At 37.0% G+C, this 18,224-nt stretch overlaps 1 protein-coding gene across 12 annotated transcripts in view; it reads right to left on the reverse strand.

Moving 5' to 3' along the window:
* Positions 1-1,622: 1,622 nt before the first annotated feature.
* msi2b (musashi RNA-binding protein 2b) overlaps positions 1,623-18,224 on the reverse strand; it is a 262,677-nt gene continuing 246,075 nt past the window's right edge. For 3 of the 12 annotated variants that reach the window (XR_014208651.1, XR_014208653.1, XR_014208655.1), the window contains 5 exons: positions 17,692-17,871; positions 12,557-12,711; positions 9,494-9,560; positions 9,303-9,379; positions 1,623-6,389 (listed from right to left, as the gene is read on the reverse strand). Coding sequence is in view for 6 of the 12 variants with exons in the window: in XM_082179743.1 (XP_082035869.1) it covers positions 9,338-9,379; positions 12,557-12,711; positions 17,692-17,871 (377 nt within the window). In the remaining 6 variants the exon portion in view is untranslated. Of the gene's footprint in view, positions 6,393-9,302; positions 9,380-9,493; positions 9,561-12,556; positions 12,712-17,691; positions 17,872-18,224 lie in introns of all 12 variants that reach the window. The other 9 variants (XR_014208650.1, XR_014208652.1, XR_014208654.1 and 6 more) reach the window with 5 other exon arrangements.

The raw sequence follows: 18,224 nt of genomic DNA on the forward strand, positions 1-18,224 counted from the left end.
ACACCTCTTGATTAGGCTCTGGGAAGACACAAACGTTCCACACAACAATAGGACTGTCTGATTGGATTCTGTGTACAGTATATGTCTTGGGAAAGATATTTGAAAGGGTTTTGTTTCTGGAATCATGTCCTCCCCCTCTTCCCTCTTCCCTCCCCTCCCCTCCCCTCCCTTCCCTAACATATATTTGTTTCCTTAAATCTTTTTAAATCCTGTTCTCTAAAACATTTCTAATTAGGAATCCAAAGACAAAAACAGTCCAAATCGAGATGTAGCTATTCGAAACCATCTTGACAACCAAAACATTTAGCACTTTAATTTCAGTGGCAAAGCTTTCTAAGGCAAATCTTTTCTAAGACTATTTTCTAAGACTTTCTGTGACCTCTTGAGCTTTATTTAAACTAATTATACCACACACATGTTGTCCTTTGTTGGCCTATGGCGTTACATAAATGACAAAAAAAAGAATTTCGCATTATTCTCATTATTAATTTCATAACATCCTATAAATATAACTACGGCAATCAATTCATTTAATTAAAAAATCTTTATATTTTAACCTCATGGGTTATAAAGCAGATTTTACAATGGACATCAAGTGGAGAGCCAACATGGTACAAGAGTTTTTAAATAGTTTTTAATGTTAAAAAAAGTTCTTAAAATCAGAAATGTATTAATACCATGAAGTGCATGACTAACATAAAAAAGGACAGAATTTTAAACCCGCCAGTTTTGTATATTCATAAACAACAGCAGAATGTGACTTATAATCATTATAGTTGGACTGTTTTCTTTCTAAATGTCAACTGGATTTGGTTTCTTGTTCTTCACAGTTATTAATTCACAGCACATAACACAATGTGTTGTTTATCCTCTTGGCAAGTGAATGTGTATTTAACGTTTGGGTTGTATTATCTTGCATAGTTTTGTTTATGGTTATCAAGGATGAGGGCATGTAAAGCACCCTGTCTGTGTTGGCATCTGTCTAATCTAACGGCTTCTACCAAGTAAAAGATGAATTTGTGCCAAAAATACAATAGAGTTTGAATGGGCACAGACTTTGAAATCAACAACAAAAGACACTTGTCCCTTTTAAGCCTACTTATGTTGCTATTCTATATGCACAATTATTTAGCTGAATTGTATTATTTGCATTAAGTATTGTTTTTGTGACCCTTTCAGAACAGATTTGCAGGCTCCCCAGTGAACAAAATATTGCTCTAATGAAGTATTTCTACAATTGTCTATATATATACAGCATCCATTAGTCTTAAAAATGAGTAAATAAACTCATGCGTAGTTGAACATTTTTGGAATTGTCAAGTTCACAAAACTATTAAGTAAATAAACTTTTAAAAAGATTAAATTATGTGAACTTGACAATTCCAAATTTTTGTTTTACTCATTTTTAAGACTACGGGTTTCCTTACTTTAAGTCGCTTTTTACAGTGTGTGTGTGTGTGTGTGTGTGTGTGTGTGTGTGTGTGTGTGTGTGTGTGTGTGTGTGTGTGTGTGTATATACATATATCTTATGTGTGAGCCTATAACAAGTCATAACCCAATTTAAAGATGTAAACAAATGTGAGAATGAAAACAAACTTACACAAGAGCTTTTGGGCTCTGTATTCAACTTTGTGCATTTTAATTGTTGTGCATGTTCTGGCATACAATCTTTTGCAGGTATATTCATTTCCTTTGAAATCACAAATCAATTGCTTGAAAAAAGTTGAAAATAAAAACCATGAGTGAAATGGTTCAAAACTCTTTTATTTATTTTTATTTTTTTAATCTTTTCCAGACAAACACATTGATTTCTGGACCACAGTAGAGGATGGAAACCTTTCACAAACATTTTTTATTATTATTATCATTATTATTTGAAAATACAAATATAAAATTATACTTTCCACATCTGAGATGTGAGAGACCCCCATCCACTTTAGTTTATTTTACAACAGGGCTTGAGCAAGCCATACAAGAAGACCTGAAAGATGCTTTCAGACGTCAGTCCGTTCAGTCAGTTCTCACGGTAAAAAGTCCGTTAACATTAAAAAATGGGCAAGTGTTAGGAATGGGCAAGGCAATCAGCGAGGCCTAAACCTCAGGAGAAAATGGGAGACAGAGTTCCCAAAGGACGTGGCAAAAATAAAACCCTCCACCTAATGACACCGTATTGACCGTACCGTCCCCATTGAGCTACACGTGACACATTCTGCAGCTAAACTACTAGTGCTGCAGCTCTTACACGACACACAGCCAGTGAAACAAACAGTGTGAACTAGCGTCAGTTCGCCTACGATGATGATGATGATTCAACAATTTAACAAAGAGATATATACACTATACATATATATCTTGTATATGTATACAAGTATACTGTACATCAGACATTACAGTGTAGGACGTTTTGCTGCTTTATTAGTGGGATGATCGTTTTGGCCATTGCCTAGCACTTGCCGCAAAATTCAAGTTTAAATGGATACGGTAGTTCACTCCCAATATCACTCGACACCTTCCAGGTCATTTTCTTTTTCTTTTTTTTTTTAAACCAACAATTTTCCAATGATTTAACTAGTCTAGCAAGATGTGTAACATTCATCCGCTGTAAACTGCTGTCCATGGAAAACAAAATGGTGGCAACAGAGCCATGCTACCTTAAAGTCCAAGCTACGAGATCAAATTACGGGGAAAAAATAGGCTAAGCTAACGACGCAAATGGAAAAGATTGCCAGCCTTCATTTTAATCAGCCTTCAGTCACACTCTTATTTGACAGCAGAAGGGAAACGTGCTTCATCTGCTGTTAAACATTCGCCTTCAGCTGTTTAGTCGAGGATCATCTAAATCTATACGTGCATCAAGACCTAAATGGATGCTGGATACTCAACTTTTTAAGAGACATCCAACTAAGAACAACTAATGTTACAGTTTAAAAAGATGTCATCAGTAAGAAAATGCTGTGCATGATTCATCCCGACAGCACCTTTAAATTTAGCTCAAATGTATTGAATAACTTCAATTAGACACCTTTCATTAAAAGTTGTGCTATTTACTGATCATAACCCGCTAGTGTTACAAAAATCTCCTTTGCGAAGGTGCTACATTGGCTCATGTTTGATATCCCTGAGAAGAGATGTGATTCAGGAATACAGATTCAGTGTGACACTGGATTCACACTCAAGTCAAGCTAATTAGTATGACATCAGAACAATGACGCTGTCTGCTATCGAATGTAGATGTTGAATTAAAATGAAAAGCTGGCAATGCAATTAAAAAGCACAAAACAATCATATCATATGTTCCACATGACTCAAAACTAAAGTATGTATTCATCTAAGTAGACACAATTAAAAAAAAAGTTTTTTTTTTTTAAAAAAGTAGCGCCATATGAGACTGGGATATTTTTTTGAAGAGTATAAACATCAAAACCTATTAGTTTTATCTATAATGATTAGGGCTATATCATCATCATTACTTTGTTAGAACTTACTAAAAAAATATTTATGAATTTCTTCATAATTATAGCTTGCATCCCCCTTAAAAAAGAATGAAAGTGAAAACGGTTTTGCATATCTAGCGTTAGCATTTAAGGTAGTATGGCACACACCCCTTTTAAAACATTCAAGGGTGGGGATCCAATTAATGCCTTGATTACAATTCAGTCGTACAGCAATTTCTTTCTCCTAGATTTCATCAGTGAGAGCTTTGGTTAGTTGAAACCATGTGAGACCAGCAAAACAGTGGAACAAAAAAAAGGAGAACAAAAAAAGAAAAAAGAAAAAGAACGGAAAATTACTATGAAAAGAACGCTCAGCATTTTTTGTCTTTTGTCTTTAAATGATTATAAAGAGAAAGTTCTATCCTTACTGGTCCTACAATTGCTAATGAATACGTCTACATCTTAACATTAAGTACATAACACCTACGACTACTCACTAAAGAGAGAGTGTGAGATATAGAAAGGGGAAAAACGACAAAAGGAGAGTGAGAGGGGAGGGGAAATGTGAAAAATACCAACCAAGAAGTGTATAGACCACTACACTGGCATCAAGACAGCACTCTTTTACAAGGTAAAGTCATATTCCTGTATTTTTTTTTCTTGTTTTTTTAGTTTTTTTTTACACACTACTAAAATACAATGATCAACATAAGATTACTGAATGAGGTGACAGGGAATGAAGAGAAACAATTGATAAATACAGTACATAATAGCTGTATTATTGTCATTGTTATATTTAGTATAATCATTAACATCCACAAAAATATTGATAAAAATCCATCCCTATTTAAATTGAAAAGAAGTTCGGGATAATTTTCTTTCTTTTTTTTTTTTTTTTGTTGTACGTTTGTCTTTTTTGAAACCGCTCAAACAGTTAGCACAAAGTTCTCCTTGTCTTTTTAAAATCATATGACTTTATCACGTCTTTCTAGAGAAAGAATCCAGCATTCTGCCTCACCTGTTAGTTTAGTGAAATGAACAAACAGAAAAACTAAACTAAACAAAAAAGAAAAGCAAAACCCCCAAAAATAAATAAAGAAAAATAAAACATTTTCAACAAGATCGAAAAACAGCATACATCAGTCAATTCATATTTGTAAATATCATTCATATTTCTAAATGCCATTTGTGTCTCATCAAATCCAGTCCCCACATGTACAACAAATGTGTGTAGCAGCTACTGGTTTCAATCAGTTTCAGTGTTTCTGAGGAAATGAACTATTGCTACCAATAAACTCATCTGTCATCTCTGATATTCTAGAATAAAATCCCTGGAAAGAGATCATTTAAAAGTACAGTCTTCAAATCAACGCAAGCCAAGACTCATGATTTGTAAGTGTTATCCTGTGTGGAAGGAAAGAAAGAAACGGCTTCCACGGCGGTCCTTCACATGACCCATGTTAGAGACTGTCAGTTGACATGTGCAAATAGAAAATGATAAATTCTCTCTCACAGTGCAATGATTTACTTAATTTCAAAACAACACTTTAATATCTTTTTCAATATCTGTCTCAGGCTAAAATAAATTAATTTGTAATCTCCTTTAAAGTAACTCTCACAGGACTGAGGTAATGGTATAAAAGACTTGGTTTTCCTAATCGTAGAGCAATTTCAAAACGTTTTGAAATATTGCCTTTGTAATATTCGAATCGTTCGGCGTAAAAACCTCCGCGCGCGCGGGAAAAAGAAGCCCACACTAGAACACCAAATGAAACGTTAACATGAAATTGAAATGTCTCGACACGGTTTGAAATCATAACTCTGATGTGTGCTTTGGATTTTGTGGTGATTTGTGTATATTGTCTTTGTAAGCTGTGCACATCTTAACGTACTATCTAATCCGTATGCTGGTATGAAACCTGCACAGTTGTAAAGCCGACGGTATTTACAAAGCGAGCTAACAGTGTTGGATTGAGTTTCGTCCGTACTGGGGTAAATCACGGCCTTTGTGCTACAGATGGACCTCGGTTACTGCATTGAGCCTCGAAGATATTTTTGCACTGACATATTGCGTCTTGCGCACAATACAACCTCTATGACACCGTCACAAAAATATGGTTCTCTCTCAGAAACAGTTTGATGCAGTGAACAGAATAATATTTACAGTTTCAGAATTCTTTTCTTTTTAAATCTCATTTCACAAAGTATTAAAAGGAAAGCTTTTTCTTCTTTTTTTTTCTTTTTTTTCTCTCATCGACAACAAAAATGACATTTATAAAAAAGGACTGTGAAAATATTGTAGTCCTCTTATTGCCCAAAATAGGTAATCATGGTTAACAAGACATCACAATAAACATAGAACAGAGCTACTAAGATTTTTTTTTGAGTTACCCACTCATTGCGGTTTAGGCTTGAATTAAAAATGTCTGAGTCATCTCGATCCGTTTTCTTGCTCGAATGAAATGAAACCTGAAAACGCGATAGACGAGGACTGTGAAATGAAACTGCTATTGGAAAATTACTACCTCAAAAAAAAAAAAAAAGAAAAAAAAAAGACATTAGTTTATGTTTACATAGTCGCTCTCATCAGAGAACTTTCAAGAACAATGAAGAACATCTAGAAACTCAAATGAACGTGTACACAATTAAAGATGACTAAAAGGAAAGACAATAAAGGAAAAGTAAAATCCTAAGTCAAGGTTCAGGGCTACACTAGGATAAAATATTCAAAAGCCAGGTTTTCAGTATAGTACAGCAGATTTGTTTTGTTTTTTTTGTGGGTTTTTTTCTCTTCTTGCTGAGATGATTCTGACGTTTGGGTTTGTTCTTCGTGTGGCGCCATCTCAGCTTTAGATTCCCGTTCAGCGCTGTAGTGCTTGAAGTTTAATGGCCTTTACCTGTACACAGAACCAATTAGAAACTCCGGCCAGTCTTCCCCGGGCCTCCTGATAAACTCTGCTGAAGCAAACAGACAAGTGTATCAGATTTCACACATATACTTCAGGAAAAATGGTGTGTGTGTGTAAAATGTGCTGCATCTGAGCCTTACTGGTGACAATCATTTTATGTCTGTGAATTGAACTCCATGAACCTTGTCACGGACACATTTGACAGCGGCATGTATGTTTCTCCTCATAAAGGCAGATTTGTAGATAAATACAAAAAATGTGGGGTCAATAAGATTTACTTTTACTACTTTTATCCTGCAAGGACCCATTCAATTAACCAAAAGTGACATTCAAGATTTCTATTACATTCTATTATAATAAGAAATGTCATTTGAGCAGCAAATCAGCATATTAGAATGATTTCGGAATGATCATGTGACACTGAAGACTGGAGTAATAATGCTGAAAATACAGCTTTGCCAGCACAGGAATAATTAGGGATGCACCAATATGAAAATTTTGGCCGATACCGATAATTATTTATATTTGAAAGCCAATAACCGATATATTGGCCAATAAATCTAAATCCATTTTTTTAAATACTTTTAAAAAAGCCTGATTACAAAAACAAAAACTATAATGATGCAATTATAATTATATAATGAGCAATTATAATGATGTTTTCATTCAAATTTTATGTAGCCTATATGACAGACTTGCACTGCACATGTTGCGCTGAACTGAATTTTCCTTTTTTTAAAGTGATTCCAATCATATTTCAAGCAATTCATCATGGCATCAGCTGTAGGAAATAATCCATTATTTATCGGCTTTAATATATCGGCCAAATTTTCTGATCGTACCGATAACATTAAAAACGAACATATATCGGCCGATACCGATATGGTGGCCGATATATTGTGCATCCCTAGTGAAAATACATTATAATGAAAAAACTGTTAATTTAAAAAAAGTTAGAATATTTTCGCAATATTACTGTTTTTTTTTTGTTTTTGTGTGTGTGTGTTTTTTTTTATCAAATAAATGCAAATTTGGTGAGATTTAAAAAACAAACAAAAAAAATCTTACTGGCCCCAAACATTTGAACAGTATTGTAAACTGTGCCTGTGTATAAGTCTTTTCAATACCTGCTTTTATTTTTTTATTTAATATTAATGTTATTTATTTATTTAATGGGTGAGTTGGGTCGGACAGTGAAGCAAAAGCAGCCCACAAGTGTCAAGCATAGAATTAAAGTCCTTCGATACTATTTAAACTGCATCACTGATGCCTTTGATTTAGTATTATTCTAAAACATGAAAAATAGCTCAAGAATTAGCAGATGTGTCCAAACTTTCAACTGGCAATACACTAACATTTTGTACAATTCAAATACAATTTCACTTCAGTCAAACATTTTTTAGTTTTTTCTAATAAAACTGAGCTTTTTTGAAAAGCATGCATTGTCTTTGGAAGTGCAGTGTGTTTGATAAACTGATGCTTCTGATTGTACACAGTAAATCTAGTGTAAACATAAAGTGTGTATCGATTCAGTCCGGCTGAAAGTTTGCTGCTGACAGCTTTAAATTGAAGTAGAGATGTTATATCGTTCACTATGAGAATCACTCCGCCGTCAGCATCTTTTCATTATAAGCTTGGGTCGTGTAGGCTCAGATACAGAACACATCAGCACTTTTATGCAAACACATCTCATCTACATGGAGTTCAGACACATATGTTAGTGTTTCAAGCATGCAGAAACTCTTCGGATGTCCATCCAACCAGGAAATGACAAGTTAAGAACCTGCTTGTCCGCTGCTGTTGCTTTCTCTGACTGCTGATGTGTACTTCAATCAAACGTTTGGAGAATCCATACAGATGGAGCGATTCTACCTACTCATTAAATCAATCATCCGTTTTGCCTCGAGGACAAAATGAGAAGCTCTTTAGGAAGATTATGGGCAACAAACCGCAGTCCGCAGGCCTCTTATCCAGACGACAGGTCACAGGTAAATGCCACGGAGCTACAGAGTCTGGCGTAATCGCAATTGAAGCATCACCGTAGGAGACAAAAAAAGGCTGGGTGCAAATATGAACTAAGTATAGGGGAGGGATTTTGACCAAATAAATGTGCATCCACTTATCCAGACACATCGCATTTAAATAAGCGAGTCATCATCGATTTAGCTCTATCTGGCATCTCAGCATATACTCAAAATCACCTTTAAGTCCTTAAGACCTAGCCATACAAGAGAAGTGATTACGGAAACAGCGCCTTATCCGAAAAACCTGATGAACTACATCAGATGGCACCTAAGTCAACAGATTCTCAGCAAAGAGTGCTCGCTTCCAGGTGCACACTAATCAAAGCCGCAACACCTGTGCATAATATCCAAATACAGCACTTCATAGAGGATACGAGTCGACGCGCGGCGCAAAAGAACTCTGGCAGTGAAAGAAAGCAACTGCGCAGTTTTGAGTAGACCCGCTCGCAGACATCATGCATGAAAGATCAGTCGAATGACAGACAGACAGGCAGGCGGAGGATAAAGGAGGAACTAGTGACAAAGAGTAACGGGGAAAATGTGTAGCCTCCGCGCTTACGATGTTTGAGAAGCGGGAGACACTTTTAAAGGCTTTTAAAAGGCTTTAAAATGAGGATTTAATAACATAGATGTTCAATGAGAGATAAGACTTTTGAAATCCAGATTGTTGCATGTGAAGTTTAAATTCCCTTGTCTGGGACGTAAAAGCCCTTTAAATGCCTTAAGGTGTTGATGAAAAAAAAAGAAAAAGAAAATAAGAGCACTACACGGATTCAACGTAAACTCATCTGAGATCAAAAGGAGAGGGAATCAAAATGAATAGGCAGATGGAACAGGAAGATAGTATGGTGAATAGATGCATAATTATGATGCACAAGTAAAAAAAAAAAAAAAAAAAATATATTTATATTTCATAAATGGTACGGTATATCTACCTCAAATGAGATGGCAACCAACCACCTGTTAGGTTTCAATGGTATCCATTTGTAAAAGCTGTCGCAATCAAAGGACCCTAAAAGTGTACAGTTAGTAATGGTGTCAGTATGCATTCTGAGTGAAGTGATCACTCGTAAGTCATTTCAATCATTGCATGTGTTGCTAGCATGAATGAATGTTATCTATCAACCTTAAAGATCAGTCCACATCATTCCCTCAGTCTGATCTAGGTGAACAGCAGGAGAGTGCAGGAATAACTGTAACACATAGTAAATGTAATTGGTCATAACTTAATGCACAATACACACCGTGGCCATAAAGATATTTTAACACCTGAGTGGTGGGTGCATCAAACATCAAACCCTATTTGAAAGAACAAAATCCTGTCCACTACCGTAGCTTGCAATAGGAATCAGTAATATCACAACGTTTTAGTCATGTGACATCCATCAGATTTTAAAAGCTGCATGACTGAAATGTTGTAATAAATATTGATTGTTTTCGCAAGCTACAGTAGTGTGGAAGCAAGTTCAGCAAGAAAGTTGTTGTAAACATAAATGTAGTCGTAATCATACTAACAATAAATCAAATAATACAACCTTTTAAAAAATTCTCTCTTTTTAAAGTTAGGCCTGAAAACTTAAAACAGACTATAAAACTTACAGACTAACAGCAGACTAACAATTACAAACTATAATTATTCACATCATATACATTTTTCATGCGTTTCATTTATCGCATATCAAATGAAGCAGCAAATTGTTTAATGTCTGAATTAAGATATGAATGGTATTAAAGATATTTGAGGTTCATTTAGGCTAAAATGTTGAGGAAATATTAGCAAAAAGCTAAAAGTATTACATTTATTCCTGCTCTCCCCTTTTAAATATTTTTGTGCCAAACAATGAAGCAAAATGGAAAGAGATTTGTACATTTCAAAGAACAAGAGAGAATGGAAAGTAAGAGAACATATTTGATTTTTTTTTTTTTAAACAAAGATCAAGTAATTGAATATAATCATTTACATTCATGCCAACAATAACAACATTAATGAATTCATCTGAAATCACAATTCATGCAGCAAGATACAAACGCTGTCAGAAATCACATATAAGCCTCAATCTGAGCAGCAAAACTGTGAACTTCACCAGTGTCAGGCGCCGGTCCAAACACTGGGGAACAAGAAGACTGGCGAGATGTATACATTTATAGAAAAATCTTTTCTTTTCAGTTTGTGAGGATGCTACAGAGGCTAAGAGAAACAGCGGTTCATGTCAGGCAGCGAAAAAAAAGAAAAGAAAAGAAAAAAACCTCTTTCTGCCTCCAGAACACTGTCAATCACAAGCGAGATGTTCTGAGGGTTTGAGGCCAACCTAAATTTGACTCTATTTAGGTTAGAAAAACTCAATCTGAAAGTCAAGCGCAAGGTGACATTGTTATTCTGAAAATCCCGTTTGGATTTATGAGTGCCCGGTCTGTTTAGCAAACTGTACTTAAGGGCAGAAGAGAGAGAGAGAGAAAGAGAAAAAAAACTTATTTGCTTTTCCTCCCAAACAAGAGATTGGAGGGGCACTGAAAGCAGAATGAATCAGAGGTGTGTGCAGATAGGCAATAAACAGTGTCCTCACATACAAAAGCTCTTATTCATTTTTCCAGCAGATCTGGACGGCGGTTGAAAAACCGTCTGGAGCCGGTAATTCCCTCGGCAGCCTGTGATTTAGAGCGGCCTCCCTCATCAACCCCCCTGCGAGTCGGCTCCGGCTCCTTTTCTCTTACGCCCAAATCCTGCTCCATCTCTCCGCTCCGTTAAAGGTTAAAAACTAATGCACGGAAGGAATAATGAATGCCTATGGCTTCAAAGGGCAAGACAACATATTCTTATGACAGGGTTTCTCACAAGAGTTTATTATCGCCTTATTGATTTACATATGCACTTTGTGTGGGGGACCTTTCAAAGGCTGCCTCTGGTATGCCCATCATCTGCTGGAAAAATAAAAAAGCCATTGTGTGCGGGGAAACAAAATACCGGGTTGAAAATGAGAGAAGAACTAATTGTGAGATGTCTGTCCTCCGGGCTGGCACATGAACAAAAGCACACTGACACATCACACTGCTGCTGACAGCCGGTACAAGTTCACAGTTTGTTATCCTGAAGTTGACAGAAAGAGAGAGAGAGAGAGAGAGAGAGAGAGAGAGAGAGAGAGAGAGGGGAATGCTGGTGGGAATGCAGAAATGTTAGCAATGCTAAAACCAACGCTATCTAACTTTAGCTATTTGCCAGGGCACCTGCTTTGCACTAATGAGACCGTGATTTCACATTTTTCAGCTTTCAAATGAGAGATGTTTTTATAGCCTTGTTCCTGATAATTAGTATCAGTAAAACATGCACATCTATCACACCTTTGGACCAGCCGCAACCTATTACATCTGAGGTGATTTATTTAGCACATAACTTCATGTATTTGCTTCTTTTGATTTCACATACTTGCATATCACACATTCTTTTAGTCCTATTAGTTGTGTTAGAAATATTCATTCTTTCAGGACAAATTCAATTTTGAGACTTTATTAGCTAATTAATTTATCAGCTAGCTAACATTATGGAGGGAATTCATTAAAAAGATGCACCACATTTGTAGAAGGTATTTCAGTGCAAAATTCTTCATTCTTTTCTGGACGAACACGCCTCCTTTCTATGAACAGAATTTTATGTTGTGTTCATTTTATAATGATGGAGAACATAATTGTAACCAGGCATGCATACATGTTACCGAGCCAATTTAGGTGTCTGGATCAAGTTAAGTTTATCAAATTGTGGTAATCTGCTGCATTTGGGACTGTAAGATGGCGAACTGTGCCATGCAAATTGTGCTCAGCACATATTTTGTGGGGTATTTGGACTGTTACCCAATTAGGTGAACTGGAGGCTAAACCAAAGCTGACAGCTAGTGCAAATACGCTACTATGCTACAATTCAGCAATTCATTTTTAGAGAATTCCCTCTTGAAGTTTAAATGTATCCAACTAGTTTATATGTCAATGCAACTTTATTCTTCTACTGGTGAGCCAGTTGCTCGCTCTCCAGATGAACTTCCGATCTGGTCTTTTTTTCTTAAAGCACGGCAAAGAAAACGCACTCTAAAAACTAAGATAGCAGCTGCTAGAGTCTAAAAGCGCTAACTCGGGCAGGGTGGGGTTAGCATTAGGTGGCAGAGAACAGAGAAACTGTAACGGTGGTGAGCAGGGTACTTACAGCAATGCTGTGTCCGAAGCCGGAGCCGGGTTGGGGACTAGCAGCGCTAATGTAGTTGCCCACGCCGGAGTCCTGGCTGGTGGGGCCGTACAGGTCAGCCACTGGCCCGGGGCTGCTGGCTCCAGGAAAGGCTCCAGGCCGGGGCGGGTTGGTGCCTGCCGGAGAAGTGGCCGTGCCAACAGTGATGTGAGCAGGGTTGCTAGTCAGGACTGCTGGTGTGTAGTTTGACTAACAAGCTTAGCAAAAGCATGCACTATAAGCACAACATGTCATATTTTGAAAGGAAGTCTTATGTGTGTATGTCTATACAGCCTGGGGTGTTTTTGGGAATAGCGGCCTAATGTGTTCTCATCCAAAAGGTATGAATTGAAAAATAAAGAAACTAGTCACAAACTCTGCACATAGACACACACACATCGCACAAAGCAAACTAGTCAGCTCTACTTGAAGCTAGCGACTGCTGCAGCAATATATCTCATCATTCATGCAGATGAAAGAGCGCCCGGACGCATATCGCCCGCATTCACATGGCATGCGTGCTAGTCAAGTAGGTTTAGGCAAGCATAGAGAGCTGGACTGCTGTGTGATGGAGATCTATCTGATTTTTTTTTCCCCCTCTGAGGGCATCTGTGATGTTTAAAAGTGTGAGTCGCTTCCTTGCAGGTTCCTTTCATTATCATAACCTCACCCCTCTCATACACTCCCTTTCCCCCAATCTCATATCAAGTGCACTACGCCCATCCTCCTTCAAATTTGACTGCCGGTTCTCCAGTCCCTTTCTGAAAATTGCATGGGGGACTTTGCCACAACACCCCCTATCTAATCAACACCTGTCATTGAGAAAATGGTCTTTTTTTCTTTTTTTTAATATATACAGCAGTGATTATCTGGCGGTTAGCGTCAGGGGGCTATCGGCCTAGAAGCTGAGGAAATTGCTGAGGGTGTCTTGGGTAAAAAGGTTGAAGACTGAATCATGGAGTTTCCTCTCCACTGCAAGTGCAGCTCCACTTTTGCTAAAACTACATTTGGGTCTGAAAGCAGAAACCGTTAAAGATGATGCCTGGGAGCCGAAATTAAACACTCGCCAAGCGCAAAATTCTGGCTTTGGTGAGTAAATAATATGTTGCTGGGTAACTTTATTAGGAAATGCAACATTAAACAGTTTAAGCTGAATTGTAACAGAAGTTGTAATTGACAAGTTTATCAACTATGCTTAAAGTTCTTTAACAATGCTTACATCGTCACTAGAAGTAAGGTTCAAAAACACAAAACAAATCTACAGGAAATGATGTGTCGTCATTTTTTTTTTAATGTCAGATGCAGTTTCAACAAGAAACTTGCTGAATGACACAAACAAATATGAAAGAACAAACAGCTGTTTATTCAACTGTCAAAAGGATTAATAAAAAATGAAAAATAAAACAGTGTCATGGTTGATAAGAAATATTTAGGATGGGTAAGATTCTTCAACTGGCAGCAGTGTTATTATCATTAACCAAAACTACTGGATTTTTTTTTGTTAATTTAAATAAAATAAAGATAAAATATTAGGTAACTTTAACTAACTGAAATGAGTTTAAGATGAAGCACTGAAATTACTAATAAATAAAAACTAAACCTGAACAAATTAAGGCTAAAATAAATATAAATAAAAAGCTATAGTAAATAAATAAATAAAAATCCAAAAAATTTAACTAAAATTAAAATGAAAACTGCTTATAAAAAATAAAAATATAATAATTCAAAATGATATATACATACACAAATAGTATATGAATAATACTGAAATAAAACTGAGTGGCTGAAGTTAGAACCTCTAAACACAAATTCACGGAGCAGAAATACTGACAAATGTGTGAAAGGAGCAAGGAGGGGATGGAGGGGGTTTTGGGGGGGAAATTACAATTAGACTATAATTATATCAGACCACTTGAGCCATGGCTGCTGTCATTCGCAGATGACCCCTCCATTTCATAGCTGTTGAGAGGCGAATTAAGGAAAATAAAAACAAATGCATGAATTAAATTAAATGAACGCGCTCAGAAACTTTGAGGCCCCTTGCTGTGCCACGCTCATTTTTCTCCTACGCACAGCCCTCTATGACACTTCCATTAATAAGCGAATATTAAATCAAGTTCCTCCACAGGCGGAGGCCTTCAGATCAGCGCCCATTGAAGAGGGAGTCTATTACTGCAGCAGCCTCCAAAAAACTCAGGAGGGTAAAAGATATCCGTATGAATGGAATATTAGCCCGGAGGGATCGGGTAGGAGAGCAAATATGTTAGATAGGGGGCAATATGCCGCCGTGGGTAAACTGAACGAGGCAGACTCACACAATCTGTCTGCTTTTCACATAAATGAGGACACAGACAACAGGAGAGGTGAGCAGCTCTACAGTCAGAGCTCTCACTTCTAAATGTCAGCGTATCAAAATAGCGTCAGCTACTTCTAGGGATGATGGGAAAGCGTGTATTATCCGCTACTAGATTTGAGTGGAAGGGAAGATGGCTGTCACTGGTGTACCACCTGTCTGCAACTAGACCACTGTAATTGTAAAATATGATGCACAATTAAGCAAGGGAGAACAAAGTGACCAAATAACTATTTCCCATTTCTCGGAAAAAGAAATGGGTAAAAAGTGCACAAATAATTTTAGTAAATCAGTATTTTTGTCTTGATTTCAAATTAAAATAATAAAAGAATCTTTAAAATAAATTATATTTACTTCAGAAGCAAAACTTATTTAAAAAATAGGACTATTTTAATAATAATAAATTAGATTAAATATAAGATTACTTTCAGAGAGTATATCCTGAATTTATTTATTATTACTAATATTTTAAGCATAAACCTTTTCAAGTAAGATTTATGCTTGATGATGATAATAATACTAATAAACAATTGGCCTCAAATACTTTTTAAAAATTATTATTATTATTATTATTGGAAAACAAAACAAAAATACTGATAAAGGTGATTTAGGTGATCAATATGCCAGGAATTCAGCAAAGTATCGAAGCCTCTTAAAACAGCAGGGAGTCAGAAAAACGACATAGATCACATGTTCTCCTAAACGTTAACTCACATCCTGAAATTGTTCTCGGAAAGATCTGGATCACGAATCCAGATCACCAAATCACAAATAAACCCTTCTAATATAAGAGGGGTGAAACCAGCACACTGTAAGTGACAGCCCTGGTTAGCATCACGTCCTGGGCTATGACTGGCTTCTGTATTCCCAATACGCCTCCGCTAAAAAGACACAGTGATTCGCTGTCTTTAATAGCCATCAATGGGGATGTGCTCATTAACAGAACAAGAAATTGTTTTTGTAGCTCAATACTGCTGTGAAACTAATTCATACACATTAGCAACTATTATGGATTTATTTCAAAACCCCCCATTATGTGCAATGTGTCTATCTAAAAGCATGCGATCATTTAAAGACCAACTTTCATTTAAAGAAAGGGAAAGCGTTGTTATAGGTCATAAGACATCTTGGAAGTTAAGTATATTGCTCACAAGGTTGAAAGAAATGCAGAACATTAAAATCAACAACCGCCAATACAGTCAACATTCCTTGGCAATCCATAACTGGGATCTGAACCATAAACAGTCTGGTTGCTGGCGTGGATGTCTAATCCACACATGCCTCAATGTCTGCAAGACAGTTTACTAGTCATTACCATGGCTCTTGACAGCACTTATTTTCTTTTTTTTTTTGCTTAAGACGTGTCTTGTTTACTGCCAAGAGCTCAAGACCGCCTTCCTTTGAACTAGAGGCTACTGAATATAAAGTGGAGCACTACTGTTTTTAAGAGGACCGAACGTCAGTTCAGAGGTGCACTACCATAAAGCATTACAAAATATGCCAAGAGTTTGGGAATAGCAAAACTCTTCCCTTTAAATATGCTGTCAAAACAAGACAGGGTTTTTTGTTTGTTTGTTTTTTTACCATGCTACACACTCTTCTCATTTTCACTCATTAGTTTATGCAATTCTATATACAGTTGCTAAAAAAAGTATTTGAACACTTAAGCCACATTTAAAATGTCAGAACTTATTTGCATGAGAAAAAATATCAAATTATCCTGCATATTTTTTCATGCTATATCTAAAATGTCTATGGATATATTCCACTAACATTTGACAACCAGAATGGGCAATTTAAAACCTCACAAACTTATTTTTTATGCAATATTTTGCTTAGAAAGTGTGCCTGTGTTATCCTTTACAGTAAATGACACTTGGTTTGGTATTTTGTATGCATTGCAATGACATTCGTTCATTTTAAAGTGTGACTTTAAGGGATAGTTTACACATAAATTAACATCTGTCATCATTTACTCATCCTCGCGCAGCTCCAAACCTGCATGACATTTTCTTTGGCAGAACACAAAAAGAATATCCATACAATAAAAAAGGATCTAAAATGACACCAAAAAACACTGATTTTTCAATTCTTTTGTGTTCTACCGAAGAAAGAAAGTCACACTGGTTTGGAAAGACATGAATGATGGTGAATAAATGATGGCAGAATGAACTATCTTTTCAAGTGTCTAAATACATTTCGGAGCCACTGTACTGTATATGTGAACAAACAGAATGAATACAGAACAAAAAAGTATGCAAATAAAGGGATGCATTAACAATTTATCTCAATATGTGATACTGTGTCCAAGTGCGGCAACTAAGTGATAAAATCAACTTCCAACAAATGGCTTGTCATTTTATTCTCAAGTACATGAAGTCGGATGTTTAGATATCATTTATCACATGCCAGCAGGCTGACAGTTGAGCGGTATGGAGCCAATGGGTGTGTGATACATACATACGTGCCTGAGTATGTACTGCACAAGATATGAACGCATTAATTGGACAGGGACTGTGATCCGCTTTCCCGGATATATCTCCACAGTACATACGCATGTATACGTGCTCATGTATATACACTCCCTCAAATCCACAGGCAAAATGACAATGCTACGACACTTCAAGCAAACTGCAAGGATGCACAAATCCCTCGCTTTCCCTTCTCATCTGTCCACCCCTCTCTCGATTTAATGAATGGCAGGGTGATGAATAAACGGCATGAATCAAATCAATCATTGAATGAAGGAGAGGCGGGTACACACCTGGGCTCTTATACTGATCCGGGCTGGCCAGGTGCTGGAGAGGGGAGTTGCAGGCTGATGTGGCATGCTCGCTTTGCAGCAGCTGAGCCGCCTGGGGGCCCAGGGAGCCATAGTCCGCAAAGGAGAAGGGGGGCCCCCGTTGGTCGCTTGGCGAGGAATAGAAACCGTAATCGGGGAAGCCTGGGAGATACAGTACAGGGGAGGAGGAGGAAGGGAGGAGGATGAGGGGTGGGACTCCATCATTGGGGGAAATAGGACTTTGCATAGTAATGTTATGAAGCAATGTTTACTATCTGACTTTCATGGTTGTACAATGCAGCGCGCACTGGGAAGATAGATAGATAAATAGGTGTGTTTGTAAAGCCACATCTCGCTGTTTCCCCTGTGTGTGTGTGTGTGTGTGTGAATGTGTGAAGACTTACTGGCTGCCACTGTACAGTACACAACTATAATCCCTTGTGTTTGCTGCAGACGGAGGTACTGACACACAACACATCACATAAGCATACAGAAGTCATGGTTTTAAAAACGTT

This window comes from Leuciscus leuciscus (genome assembly GCF_965113295.1).
Source record: "Leuciscus leuciscus genome assembly, chromosome: 9".
NCBI classification, from domain to species: domain Eukaryota; kingdom Metazoa; phylum Chordata; class Actinopteri; order Cypriniformes; family Leuciscidae; genus Leuciscus; species Leuciscus leuciscus.